General features: G+C 44.8%; 1 protein-coding gene across 6 annotated transcripts in view; it reads left to right on the forward strand.

Annotated features, from left to right (window-relative positions):
- The window catches only part of atg10 (ATG10 autophagy related 10 homolog (S. cerevisiae)), a 36699-nt gene that overhangs the window by 6386 nt on the left and 14998 nt on the right, over positions 1-15315 (forward strand). For all 6 annotated transcript variants that reach the window (XR_010323774.1, XR_010323775.1, XR_010323776.1 and 3 more), the window contains exons 2-3: positions 6516-6644; positions 7959-8084. Coding sequence is in view for 3 of the 6 variants with exons in the window: in XM_064296482.1 (XP_064152552.1) it covers positions 6516-6644; positions 7959-8084 (255 nt within the window). In the remaining 3 variants the exon portion in view is untranslated. The remainder of the gene's footprint in view (positions 1-6515; positions 6645-7958; positions 8085-15315) is intronic.

The raw sequence follows: 15315 nt of genomic DNA on the forward strand, positions 1-15315 counted from the left end.
AGCCCCCCCATCATTCAACTTCATGTCATGGGCCACAGATCTTATTGCAGAGATGGAGACGCAGTCAAGCTTTACCATGGCAAGTCCTGTTCACACCAGCGGGGTTCTGGCTCCACTGTGTCAAGGGGGTAAATGGGACTGACCCCCTCCTCTCTAGGTCATTGCGACCTTGAGGAGTTTTCTACGAGTTATTAGTCTCAATATTATTGACATGATACATAAATAAGAGTGACAAATGTGTTTCTCTATCCACAAACCAATATCTCTAAACTTGTGTATTGTAAATTGTCATTTAAATGAATGTGCATTTATTTGTGGAAATGCATACATATTTGTGAATGCATATTTTCCCTTTTGCACAAATTCCTCATACGTTGTATATGAAAACCAAAAATTTGTTTCCAAATTGTGCATCTGTTTTTTTTGGCTTGTGAAGTGTTGAATCTGCATTTCCAGTGCATTCAGTGATGAAAGTTTGTGAGATTCCTTTTTTAAGTTTTTGATTATTTCAAACGGATTTTTCTCATGCCGTTTGTGCACTCCGATCCACACGCAAATCGCTCCTGCTCCAGACACAAATTGCTGGCTGCCTTATTCTCCTTCTGTGGTTTGAGGGCTGCTCAACCTGAAAGCTACTCACAAAATTGTGCACTAGAATAATTGAATACAGCACAGAAAGACATATTTCTATTTTCAGAAAACGCGTCCTATTATCACAAAAAGCATAGCTATTTTTGGTTTTCCAAAATTTACTTCAAAATGGAGGAAATTGTTCATTTCGATGGGGACTATTTTCAGAAGACTATGTCAATGCTGTGCATTTGTATACATTTAACGCAGTAGTGAATAGGCAAGCCCAAAATAAAACAGAAAAAGCACAATTTTCACTTCAGAAAGTTGTTTTGGTAAAGAGTACATTGTAATGATGACCGAAGAGACATTATTGTATGTTTGACTTGTTTTAATAGTTTTTGGACAACAATAGAGTTCTGTAACTTCGGGGATATTGGTTAGGCTATATCTGGTGTTGGCGAGACGGACAATAGGCCAACTTGTTTGTAGGATAATTTAATTGTAGCCTAGATTTCGGTCTTTTCCTGGATATCGACTGTAAGAAAAATATGAAATTACGCCGACCTTATCTTTTAGAGGGTTCCCACACGTCCTGGAAAACCTGAGTTTTTTGATGTTATGGAAAATGAGAAAATAGCCAAAATGTCCTGGAAAATATTTTTGTGGAGGCCTAATATTATAGGCCAAAATCATAAGTGCCTTTTGGGATTGCAATCTCTCCTGCTCCAGTCCATGATCTCTATCCCACCAGGTGCGTAATAGCAACCTCACGCCCCCGCCCCAAAAAAAACCAAAACCAAACTCACAAACATACTAGCTAGTCTAACGAATAATTCATATGAAAATATTGGGTGTGACATGTCTCACTGTTTCCTCCTAAACCTATCCGTGCACCAGTTCTGGCTAGAATGCCGAGGTCTACCCAGGCATGGTTTTGTCCGCTTCGAGTCTACCTCTGGTTGGGGAGGGCGGGGGCGGGGGAGAGAGAGGGGCGGGCTCTGCGGAGCAGACGGCTGTTTGGCCCATGGCCGCGCTGTCACTTCCTCCCAGATAATTGAAGCCAGATCCCTGTCAGTCCGGATCCCGGTAGACACGGGGTGATTCAGCAGCCGCATCAGGCCTCTGGAAACACGCTCCATATGCGGTGAGGAGAATGACAAACGGTTCTGCCCATGTTAACTAGCACAGATTTGTCAGATTTATTCAGTGGTTGTCGCGACAGGCACCAGGAAGAACTTTTAACTATACCAAGATAGGTTGGAGCATTGTGAAAATAATCATTTGTATTCTTCTTATACTTCATCATCATCATCATCATCATCATCATCATCATTATTTTGCTAAGCAGGTGGCCCTTAATATTGTCATATTGCCGTATGTAGTATTGGGATGGCAGGTATGCCATCCTGCCAAGTTACAGCTTGGTGGGGCAGCATGCCCCATACCTGTACAGCACAGAGAGTTTGGCACTTTTCAGGGTTTCCTACTGAAATAAACACAATGACCACAGACTCTCATCCCTTTAAAACGTTAATTTCTGTACCCTCTGACCTCCTGTCAACAGACAGAATTCACACACAACGTCACACGTCCGCACAATAAAGGCCCAAACTTACGGGATTTCGTGTTTTTCCCTCCTTCTTCTTTTTGTGATGATGTAATCAGGCAGGAATTTCCCCAGGCCCACAAACAATACGTCTCCCCATTGGACATTTAGCTACACCAGCCAATCAAAACATCATGTACACATGCAAAATGACGTGACACAAAGTTTGACTGAGCACACTGTCAGATGGTAAGATTAAAAAACAGGGCCAAGTTACTTGAAACTATGTGTGAGCTAAGATAGCCAATATTGTTTCCTGTAACTTGGCTCAATTTTGATATCAATACTTAATGGTAGGCCTATATTTGAATGAATGACTTATAGACAGCTGCTTTGTAGGCTATGTGCGAGTAACTTGTCATTTTTGTATGTTGAAAAGGTGTTTTTCATCAGATCAAATTATACAGCTGGATATTTTTCATTCATTTGCTGCATATGCCTCAAAGGGCCCAACAAGAGCGTTCGACTTGAGACTGGAACCGGAAGCCTCACTGTCCTGTAAACAAATGTTCCTGTTATTCAAGAGTCAGACACTGACTATAAAACTGTGCTATAAAAGATTCATAACATTTAATAACAGAAGTAATGTTGGGGGGGGGGGGGGGGGGGGTGGTGGTGGTGGTGGTGGTGGTGTACACTGTTTCAAAGCTGTGGAATCCATCAAAGAAGTATGGCCGTACATTTGTCTCTGAGAGTAGGACTATTGAATCAAAGCATAATCTTGATGAAAGAATTAGCTCCTCTGTGTTCAATTATTGACCTTGAAAGTGTGATGTATGAGGCTTTGGCCTGCGCACGGTTTTCCGATCGCTAAATCTGACTAAAGCCAAACCTGAATGCGCGAGAATTTGTTCCATTAGAAGTGACTGAGAAATTTCTGTAGGGCCGTATTTGTATTTTCTTTTTCAAACGTTCCGTTATATTTCGAACCTTCAGAAGCACAGCGCAGATCTTGGCGGCGTTCTGCCGGCGCCTTCGAGTCCCATTAGAGTCTGAGGAATCGCGTCAGTTTACTGTAGACACAATTAACTTGCGCGCGCAATCTGTTATCCTTTAAGTGTTTGAGGATGTTAAAGCCGTCGAACAAATTGCGTAAGAAGCCTGTGACAGCACGATTGCGGCGCGGTTTAATAGCCTGTTTAATAAGCACGGCTTTTGCTTTTCTGTCTCTCTCCCTAATCACCGATTAACGGGGCAGAGGAAGAGGAGTTGTATATCAAATCCTCTCGTGGATGGCAGTGTGACAGGTGCGATTTCCCGTATTGTGTCTTTATTGTGTCGTTGCAGCTGGTAATGAAGTATCCATTAAGTGCGTAATTAGAGGGGAGTCTCGAGTGTTTTCGTGCTGGAATCGCCCAGAAAATACTTCGGATTGGGAAAAGCATCAGCCGAGCGTAATCAATGTCTTATTCACGCGGAAAGGAGCAGGTCGTAGTCACTGTGCAGGTCGTGTGGTGGTTACTCCCGCGCACACGTTCAAATCATTTCAGTGTGACTTCATTTTAGGCATTAAGTGGCAAGTGTAGCAGATGGATGTGTAATACAACATCTCACTTAGATTTATTTGCACAGAAAATGCATGGAAAAGTTAATATTATTTCTCGTGTTTGCTTAAGAAAATGGTTCAATGAGTACAACACACATTGTTGTACATATTGATGAATAACTTTATGTTGTACTCATTTATGCATGTTTTTCAAACACCTGTGTACTAGTTTTCATTACAAGTATGTGATTAAATTCAATCTCCATCAAGAATAACTTTAATTATGGTGCTGTACATATTAGTAGCTACAAATATTGTTAACGTGCCTTTTTGTAGAGGTAATGCTGAATCAAAATCTTGTAATTCAGTGTACTTTGTGAAATGAAACAACGTGGGGGCAGTCAAATATTACACTCAGGGTGGCTCTCTCTTTGCAGATTATATTATCATAGTTGCACTGAAGACTTGGTTTGGCATTGTAATGAATGCTCAGAAACTTTTGGAACTGATGAGAACAAGTGGCAGAAATATGCATGCATACGCACACACACACACACACACACACACACACACGCATATAGACATACTCTAAGCCACCCAATCAGTTACATTCCTGTCACAATTAGGCACAATATAAAAAAAAAAAAATCTTTTCTATATTCTGAGCAGGTTTTTCAGTGGGTGAAATTCCTGATGATCTACGCTCCTGGGCGTGCACCCTGCATACTGATGAGCTCAGTATGAGGCGGGCGGCTGGCGTTCGCCGGCAGTAGGGACAGGGAGGGTGAAACTCGCCGACGGAAAGCGCCGGTACTTGCACGGTGACGTGAGCGCCCGGCGGCCGGGCGGAGGGCGTTTGCTTTTCGAAATGACAAACTCCGGCTGAACCCCAGACTCAGTTTCAGTTCATTCGTTTAACTGGATTCGTCAAGTTGCCGAGATTGGTAAAGAAGTACCGCTGCGGGCACGCTTGAGGTGATCTGCCAGAGCCTCCATCGTTGTAGCGCCGAAGCAGTTGTTTAAAAAAAGAAAAAGCAAGACAGATGTTTTTTTTTGGGTGTCTGCAGAAGAAAACACTTACGCTATTTTACATAAGGTGTGTGAACAATGTGCAGAGACGCATCTGGTTGACACATTTCCGATGCCAAGCATCTGGTTTATCTTTAACATTTAAAGTTCGGCTGACTGCTCCCAACAAAACTTGCATGAAAACTCATGGCATCATCTTGTCGGTGAACAGCGACATGTAACTTCATCAGCCGAAAAACATTGCTGCATAGCTGGTTGACCTGAAGAATTGAACAAACCCGGGTGTTTTTTTGTTGTTTTTTTTTTCAATCAGAAAAGTTGTTTTTATATTCTCACACACAGGTCTGGATTCACTCAGCTTTTGTCCTTAACTTACAGAGTTACTCCATGGTACACCTCATTAGGAACTTAAAAAGACCTCAGCCTGCATTCAGTCTGCTTTTATTTTTAACATTGAATTAGAAGTAAAAGCAAGTAGAACTTCACAAACATTTTAGTGAGTTAATTCTGGAGATTGCGGAGCTTGCCAAACTGCTTTGTGAAGGAAAAGAACGCTTTATTTGTAAGTCACAGTTAAGGACAAATACTGATTGTATCCAGGCTGCAGTCTTTCTTATGCTTCCTATTGATCTATACCATGCAGTGACTCTTTAAAGAAATAACACTGGAATAGTGCCATTGACACGTACATTCTGTGGGCATATCTGATCTCTCCCAATCACTGTGAAGTGCACACACCCCATAAAAGCTCTCTCTGCTCTGCTCCCCTAGTAAATTGATTCTCCAAAATGATCAGTACCATGCCTGGTCTTTGAAATCAGATCAGAAAAGGACATTTGATTAAAAAGAACTGAATAGTCTATCATGCCAGGGTGGCCAATGTGAGGGTGTGTGAGTCCAGATAGCAGTATACTTAACACAGTGGTCTGGTGCTACCATTTTCAGGTAAGTAGTTCAAATGGGGGTTTGCAGTTGGCTTTCCATATGATCCCAAAGGTGTCGGATGGGATTGAGGTCAGGGCTCTGTGGGTTAGGGCTCTGTGCTGGCCAGTCAAGTTCTTCCACAGCGTTCTTGTCAAAACCATTTCTATATGGACCTCGCTGTGTGCCCGGGGCAATTGTCATGCTGAAACAGGAAAGTGTTCTGCAAAAGCCCAAAATAAAAAATAATGCCATGTTTTATATTCACCCTTTAAAAAGGCATATCAGTTGTTAAACTAATAAGCACTACTGACAGACAGCCATTAATGTTTAAGTGAATAACCATATGTTCATTAACACCTCCATTTTATATCAAATGTTAATTTTATGTAGCATTCAATAAGCCCTCTGCCCTCTACATGGCTAACAGATGTTTGTGCTGAAGTAGAGAAATTGCCACAATAATAGCCTTCTTATGTCTAAAGGTCATAAATAACTCGTTTGCTGAACAAAACAAGCAGCTATAACCTTAAGACATCAGCATTAATGTAACTCAAGCAGTTGAATCCACCTGTCAGGGCTCTCATCGAAATGACAAATCCGCGTCAGGTTGAAGAGACGAGAGGGACAGTGGGTCACATGGAAATCTGTTGTTACGGTAACCCTGGGGGCAGGGTCTCACGAGGCTGGACCCCGGAGTCCTAGTTACGCTGCTGTCTGCGTCTCTGCCTGTGTGGATGCTGGAACGTTGGCCTCAGTGCGTGGGAGGGGGCGTAAGACTTGGAGCGAGTGAGTCAGTGGGTGAGTCAGTCAGTCAGTCAGTCAGTCAGTCTGTCTGTCTGCCTCCCTCCCTTCCCCCCTTTAATGGGATTTCACTGACTGGCTTTCTCTTCGCTGCAGATGACAGGAGAGAGGGGAAAGGGGACGAGTGCTCTCCACCTGGACGAGGAGACCTTCCGCCGGGCCTGCCGGCGTTTTGTCCAGCACTCCCACGCCCTCAGTGATGGATGGAGCTGGGAGGAGGTGAAGGTATGCAGTGTCCCTCTCCTCTGCTGCTCGAGGGCCCCATGGCCTGCCCTGGTCACGCACAGTGCCTGGCTACTCCCTTATGAGCACTCCCCTCTGCCTCTGGCTGCATGTAATTAACCCTTTCAGGTGTATCATCATGTATAAGTGAATAGGATGTTTGTAATTGAGTATTCTAATGTTGATGTCACAATCAGCACTGGTAATTGAAAGCAGTGGAGTTCTAAAACACAGAATTTTGAAAAAACATCCTAACAAGACCAGGTCAAAACCTAGTATATGGCTGGACCTCTCTGGCCGACCAATGATGTAACTTCATAACTCGGCCGACCAATGGAGTGGCATTTGTAGGGCTGGCCCCGCTGTTGCGGTCCAGCCAAAAAGTGTACTCTTCGAAGGGTTAAAAGAGTCCATGGAGATGTCCACCTTTACTCATAACTGCAGAGTTTGCATTTTGTAGTTTTTTGTGGGAGAGATTATTGTCACCCGTTTCATTGTTGGTTGTGTCCCCTTCCAGCTCCTGTGATGTTGTGAGGTTTATTATTTTTGTTAATGTCTAACGATAATTAATGGCTGACCACAGTACCTGACGGTGCGTGAAATAGTTTTTAGAGGCAGTTCTGTTTGAAGAGCATTTAATGTTTATTTGGCCACCTTGCTGAGTAGTAGGTACATTACCCCTTCTTATTTAAAAGACTTGTTCTTTACTAATACGTTTTATTACACTGAATATTAAATACATTTTTTCTGCCCTCCCCAAGTTTAATTCAGTTTCTTGGTGAACATGGGCATTTGTGTTTGTTGCGTGTGCATGCATGTGTTTGAGTATGTTACTGTGAGTGTGTGCGTGCATGTGGGCGCGTGTGTGTGTGTGCGTGCATGTGGGCACATGTGTGCGTGTGGGTGCGCGCGTGCGCATGTGTGTGTGTGTGTGTGTGTGTGTGTGTGTGTGTGTGTGTGCGTGCGTGCGTGCGTGCGTGTATGTGCCATCATGTGTGTGTAGATGGTGGGCTGAAGTTGGCTCCAAGCTCTTGTTTTTCGTCAAGGTCAGATCTGTTGTTTCGAATTTAAGATTGTTTATATCCTCTCTCCAAAACAGTGGTGTAGGGCATTTAACTTTTTGGGTGAGTCATCGACCTTGAAGAGGAACTTTTGGGCTGAAATAAACCAGGGAGAAAAAAAACCCCTCACAGCTGTTGCAGATGTGCGCAGTTACAGGTGCTTTGCTCTGAGCATGCTCAGAACGACAGCTCTCCTGATTCAGGGGCTGTCCCTCAGGGGGAAAAGGAACGCACCGTGACGCGTCTTTATTTCCAGGGGTCCGATGAAGGCTACATGAGGAAGACTGTTCTGGTCCCGGGGAGGACCGCCCCTCGTTCCGCCCGAAATGGCGCCAGTGAACCGGCGGACGACTTGGACACCCTGGGGCAGAGAGAAGGGCAGGTAGGGGGGGCCCCTAATTCCTGTAATTCCCATAATCCCCGCATAATTCCCATCTACACAGAAGTGTGGAAGGGAGCTGAAATGTCAACTGCAGATGTAAAGCGGGAGAGTTGGGTTCATCTCTGCGCCGATCCGGGATAACCTTTCAGATACAACCGAGCCGGCCCCCGGTAGGCTAGCGCCAAGGGGATTTGAATTGGAACCGATAGCGGTAGCCAAGGAGCCGGGGGGAGCCAGAATGGCGGATTACGCAACGTGTGGTAGCTGCCCCGGCATGTCCTCTGGCTGCGGATTCGCTGCCTCTCCCCACAGCTGTGGCCCTGTCACTACCGCTCAGCCCAGAGATGCTGCGTGAGACTCCCCGACACATGTAAGATGATGCTCGGATGAAAAAAAAGGAGGAATATGTCTGGGGTGATGGCTGTTAGACAGGGCTCCAGGCAAGCAGCTGGGATTTGCAGAGGTCAGGGTGTGTGTGTGTGTGTGCGTGCGTGTGCGTGCAGGCGTGCGTGCGTGTGTGATTTGGGCTGAACTAGGGGGTAAATGTCTGAATTATAGACTGATGTGCGTGTTTGTGTGTGTGTGTGTGTGTGTGTGTGTGTGTGTGCGTGCGTATGAGTGTGTGTGTGTGTGCGCTTATGTAAAGTGGTTAATCCTAGGTTTTCTCAGTGCGGGCTGGTGTTTTTACACACTGTTTCCTTCGCTTAGTCACAGAGCCACTGTCTGGGTTTTTGGACAGGGAAGAGCTGACCACAGAACCCCCATTTAAAAAAAAAAAGAATGAAAAACTGGCCTGGCAAAATAACCACAGTTCTTGCATCATGTCTTCAACATCACAAACTGCATTGGTTCAAAAAGCCATTGCTGCCTTACCTGGGCTAGCTTTAGCTTTCTGGGAAGTGGATCGCCTGGTTATTGTGCTCATTCTCTCCACTATAACCAGTATGTTCGAGAGGAAGGTCCTGTGGTTTGGGGATGTCACTGCTGCTATCAGGCATGTTGAAAGCAGGGTTCCGTTGAAGAAGGAGGATGTGTGTCTTCCCTACAGATTGGACTAATTACGAGTAAGAAACACTGCAAGGCCCTTTAACCAAAAGCTACAATTTATATGAAAGCAAACTTTCGTAGTGGAAAGTCTTGCTAATGATGGCCTGTGCATTTGTGTGTGTATGTGTATGTGCGTGTACGGGCATGTGTGAGTTAGAGTTATAAAGTGTTTACGTATGTGTTTGTTTTAAATACAATTTTTTCAAGAGTATCTATTTTCTGCTACGTAAAATAACAGGCTTTGTCCAAGACTCGGTGGGTGCCGACAGAAAAAACGGGAATCTTCTAAGGCACAAAAAAAACGCGCTCGTATAATTTCGCGGAATTCATTTCTCAGCCGTCGAGTGCTCCTAGCGACAGCCATGCTGTGCGTCGCTAACCGAGAAAGCGCATCGCCTGTGTCTCCGCCGCTCCTCTGCTTGCTCTCAAAAGGCCCTTCTGATGATGTATTCTGCGTCGATGCATTCTCTAAAGACCTCAGCCCCGTTTTTCTGCACTTTCGGCGTAACCGTCGGTACATCCTGCGCATAAAGCCGAGCGTTTTGCGCTAATCGTTTCCTCCCATTGTCAAAAAAACGCGGAGTCTGGTGAATGGAAGTGCGGTGTTTCCCAGCATGCACCCCACACACAAAAGCCCTCGCATTTCGGTGCTTCTGACGAACGCTTGGCTATACTGTGTAAATAAAAATGGAAAAGAATATAAATATTTGTCACGGGAATATCGTTACTGTCACTGCAGAGAGTTCAGACTAACTGGTTTTTGGGGAAAACAGGAGGACAATATCTCCTCTGTCTTACAACTGTGTAGCTTTCAAAACCACTCTAGTGTTCCTTTCACCAACCCCTTAAATGTTAGAAGTTTCATGGTTTGTGTGGATAATAGTATTGGGAAAAGATTTCAATGAATCTTTTTATTTTGAATATTTGACTGCACTTCTGCCTGCTTGTTTGCCAACTAGAATAGTGTCCATGCATCATATTAACAACATATGTGTATTTAGTTGCAGGGTAAAAACAAGGAAGGCATTGGGAATGTCTAATGCAGGTCTGCTCAACCATGTTCCTGGAGATCTACAATCCTGTAGGTTTCTACTCCAACCCTTACAAATCACACCTCATTCAATAGCTAGAATTTGGTTGAGCAGCTGATCAGTGGAGTCAGGTGTGCCAAATTAGGGTTGAAATGAAAACCTGGAGGACGGTAGATCTCCAGGAACAGGAATGAGCAGCCCTGGTCTAAAGTCAGGTGACACAGTGGATGAAAATGCAGTGACACAATCTGATGAAAAGACTCATAAAAATGATCTTCCTTTATGGGTGTGTCCTACGCAGTGCCTTCCAAACCACATATCCACATATCCCACATATGCACGCTAATGGTTTTCATATGACCAAAACACATTTACGCTGTGCTGAAAATATGTTAGCGGTTAGTGCACAGTTTATAATTTTATTTGCGCTGGATTTTCACAAGGTGTGCAGTGTGTACCCTGACTGCCCACCATCCCTGATGTATATGTTTTCTTTAGAATGGTGGCCAATGAACTTAAGCCTCTGTCTCAGCCACAACCCCCCTCCCAAGTCTTTCCGTTCTTAACGAGCCTGGTGTCTGATTGGAAAAGATAAATCTCCCCTGTGATAAGATACCGTGCGTCTGCCAAAATTGCCTTTGCTTAAATTGCCGCCACTGGTATCATCAAGCAATTATTCCTTTGTTTTAATGAGTAGGTGTCTGTCTGTCTGTCCAGCTGCATCGGCACATACTTGCAAGTAGAAAACCACATCCTGTTGTTCGTAGGAATGCGTGTGTACGAAACAAAGCGCCTTTTTTGCGCATCTCGGTGCAAGTCATCGTTTGTTGTTGGTGAGGGGGAACATTTTTTTTAAAAAACCCAACGAGGCTGATTTTAAAGGATGCGCTTTTCTTATTGCGAACGGCAAAGGTTGAGGTCAGGAAACATGGACATTGTTACACATTTCAGTCAAAGAAAGGAACCGGACACTGGAAAAGAAAAGCGGTCCCTTTCAAGCGGCCGCCTCCGCCCCGCGGAACGCACAAAAGGCAGCCGAGCTCCAGAAGTTCGTGCGACGCGCTTAACCCAAGGCAACGGCCTGTTCCCATGGAAACCCAAAGTACCGGAGCGATGCGGTCTCCAGCTTCTGCTCGCCCGAACCTCACCCTCCTCACGGGTATCAATATTGTAAGAGCTTTGCTATGTGATTCTGCCAGATCAAAAATGCCTGTGACACGAACCATAAACCTGTCTTTTTTTTATTACCCCAACAGAGCTGAAATGAGCACTAATTAGAGTCAATTTCAACTTGCGCTGGGCAAATTGAGGACTACAAAATACTCTAATCAATGCATCACGGCATCCTGACAAAAATTTCAGTGGCTAAAAATGCTGTCCGTGCTCGCATGCAAATAATATTAATAATGTGAGCATTGTGACTTTCCACAGACTCTCCTTTTTTCCCTGATGGTTTTTGGTTTGGATCTGTGGTGATATGGACATAAATGTGCCTGTGTCTTATGTTCATACCTGTTGCCCCACATAACTTTTCAGGTACACCCCTCAACATTGGACAACCTAATGCCTGGGCTGGGTAACCTAGACCTGATAAAGTCTAAATCAGTGGGCTAGACAGGATAAAACAATGCCTCGTTATAGGATCTTAGATGGTGGAAGCGAACTAGGAAGCTACACTGGACACAATATCACATGAAGCCTAATGAATAGGCGATTTTAGTCTCTCTCACTGCATAAGCCTCATTTATCCCTGTACAGGAAGATCTACCTCCGTTTCCTGGTGATCCCACAATGCACATCATCATACTGGCCAATGAAAAGAGGAGTAGTCTTTTCATGAAGCTGTGGCAGAACTTTCACCACTGGTGCCACATTCTAATGTACCAAGAGATGCACATTTGGAAGAGGACAATGTTGGGACTCCCAGGTTCCCAGGTATTTTTTGGGGGTTTGCGTATACTTTACCAAAAGTTTGCTAACATGCCATGAAGCGGCTTAGCCCAGCACCTGGAGAACTTTTCCGGAAGCTTGCTTTTCTCCTTCAGGTCACTGAGAAATGATGGAGAGATCGCATCGAATCACTCAGAAGTGGTCGTGAATTTTACAGACCCCGAACAGAACTGTTTATCGAGCACATTAATCAGGAAGAATGTGCTTCCCAGACTGGCTGGTTTCCATAAGCAATGAGGTTCTGCTTCTCTTTTCTCTACGTATTTACACACAAAGGTGAATTCTTCAGTTTTTTATCCATGAATCTTGAAGAAGGCTCACTCACGTACACACACACACACACACACACACACACACTATGTTAACTGGATGGTAACTCATTCACACTATTATGCTGTACATTTTTATGCAAATGCTTGAACATCTGTTGCTTAAACTGATGATTCAAGCATAAGCCGCATTCTATGCTGGATGGCTACATAGTGTAGGGTGCGGGTGCCTGACAAAGAAATGTTTGTTTTTCACTCCCAACAAATCCCAGGTTGGTTGCCACTCGGAGCGCGTTTCCAACTGCAAGTCGTTGCACGGTATGCAAATGTCCAGGTGTGACAGAAAGGACTATCCCTGCGATTCGTTTGCACCTGTGCTCGGGGGGCCGAGACGCTTTTCAAGCGAGGCAGATACCAGAGAATGTTTTTTCATCAGAGTTGATGTTTGGACACCGTTCGAGAACAGACGTGCGATTGGAAGGTGTAAATACGGAATAACAAACCCAGATTGCTGTAAATCAGAAGGGTGTCCGTTCCTGAAAAGGGAATTCCGATTGTTTCCCGCGTGTTTGTCGTTTGACTTTATCGTTGGGAACCGTCGCTGAAGCGGAGAAAGATTTTCCGTGAAATTTCAGTTTGAACAATAAAAGTATTAAAGCACGTCACTCAGTTTTCAGGCTAGTGTAGATTTCAGCTGATGGACAGGCATGACTACTTGGTCCCACCTACGCAGTTGGAAGTTGCGAAAAAGGCCAGTTTCGCAGGATTACACAGAACTGAAGAGACGGGCTCTTTGTGCTTGTTCTGGGGATGAATGCCTTCAGTGTGCGATGCACCCTGTGGTCTGGAGTCGAGTGCTGGCCGTGCCGGTGTCGACTGGCTGGCGGCTCTGCAGGACCACACGTTTGCGGTTGTAGCAACGCCCAGGTGGGGAGGGTTAAAGTTGGTGGGATTTTCCTTGTCTTGTTGCTCACCAGAAAGCACTTCTGTCTTATTGTTATTTTTTTTTATGAGTAATAGTATTATTCATTTATTTGCTTAGCTTGCGCTAGTGAACTTGAAAAATAAATGAAAAAAATAGTAAAATCACTGAAAGGCTCCAATTTGAATTGCTATTTGTACTGTGAGTAACTGATAATTCTTTTTCTCAGAACAACTTGAGTCTTTTTAAATGATGACTGAAAGGACTTCTCTTATTTCTAAACATCGGCTGATGGTCTGAACTAAATGTGCTGAAGTGTGAACAGTTCACCCCCCCCCCCCCCCACACACACACACACACACACACACGCAGGAGAGACACTCGTGTGTATTTTTCTCTCTCTAGTCTCAAATCTATATGGAGCCGCAGAGAAAGGTATGAAAAATGAATTTCATTCTCGGGTGTAGAAATTGGCACTGAGTAATGTCCAGTGCCTTTTCTCCCTCCTCCACCCTGGGAGTTTCGTCAGAGGGTTGAGTCGACCCGCACTCTCCGGAATAATCCTGATTAATGGTCGCGGCGCAGATCGACGGCGTTTGTTAAGCAGAAGAGACGCCAAATAATGACAAATAATTTCAGGAGAAGAATGCCCGCGCTTTGAGAGGCCGGTTGCCAAGGTGACTGCCGGAGCATGATGGGATATGTGCATGGAAGGTGCTGGATTTGACCTTGCCAGACCCAGTGTGCGGTTAGCACGGAGTGGGAGTGGGAGTGGGAGTGGGTGAGGCGGTTCGGCCAGCTGGTCTCCCCCTCCCTGTGTGCTGATGGCGGTCGCATTACTGCTGTGGCTATGACATCATCCCTTCTGCTTTTATTTATTTTATTTTTTTATAAAGAAGCCCTCCCCTCCTTCGCCCACCCCGTAATTACTGAAAAGCAAACCGCGCATTCCACCGTGATGCTGGGAATCTTTGACTTTAACTGCGCTCGTTTGCTTTCAGAAGAGAAGACTTAAGATTTTTTTACCACTGAAAAACGAGCGTTTGTTTTTCTCTTTGTTTAGCTGTCACATGCACTTGTAATCACCTGGTTTTGGTGGTGATGCAAAGGCCAGCAGGCTCCTCTGTGCTGGTCTGTGGCCGGTAGTGCTGCGGTGGTCCTAGGTTTGGGGCCGGGGGTGGGGGAGGGTGGGGGCTATGTATGTAAGTTAATTTGGTGTCTAACTAATGGAGATGTGGGAGTGTGTGTGTGTGCTTGCATGTGTGATACTGTGTGTGTGTGTGTATGTGTATATGCCTTTGTGGGTATTTATGTGTATGTTAGAGCCTGTCAGTGTATATACAACATGTGTGGGTGTGTGTGGCAGTGTATGTGGTAGTGTGTGAGGGCATGTCACTATATATGTTGCAGTGTGTGTGAGCGCGTTGCTACGTTTGTGGTGTGTCAGTGGCTATGTTTGGGTAGCGCATGTGGGCGTTCGGCTGTGTATGTGTGTGCTGCTTTGAGCCTGGGTGCGTGTTTGTTAGCGGCGGGAATGGGAGGATTGATGGCGGTAAAGGTTACGATGATGACACACCAGTGGGGTGCGCCCTCCCGAACAGTATAATGAGATTACAGAGAGAGGCAGTTCTCTGCAGAACCCACAGCAGTTCATTGGCAGGGAGAAAGCCCTCGCATTCATTGGTTGAGGGGGAAAAGGAATTCAAAAGGATCTGCATGGGATTACTGTAACCAAACGCTCTTTGTGGCTTTCTGCTGTCGAAAAGGAATCTTTCTGAAAGAATGCTAAAACTGTTCCAAATAGCTTCTTAACTGTCCCAGTTTAAGAGTTGAGTAATTCTGTGTTTACAGTATGTCATAGCTTGGATATTAGAATGTTTAATACACTATTTTGTGTAGTTTTATTTGCCTTCTTATCAAAACTGTTAAATAATATTTCATAGCTGACCAACTTTTTTGTGGAAGATTTTGTTATCTGAACAAAACTCACTTTTGCCCACATATTTATAGAT

This window comes from Anguilla rostrata, chromosome 10, assembly GCF_018555375.3.
Source record: "Anguilla rostrata isolate EN2019 chromosome 10, ASM1855537v3, whole genome shotgun sequence".
Lineage (NCBI taxonomy): Eukaryota > Metazoa > Chordata > Actinopteri > Anguilliformes > Anguillidae > Anguilla > Anguilla rostrata.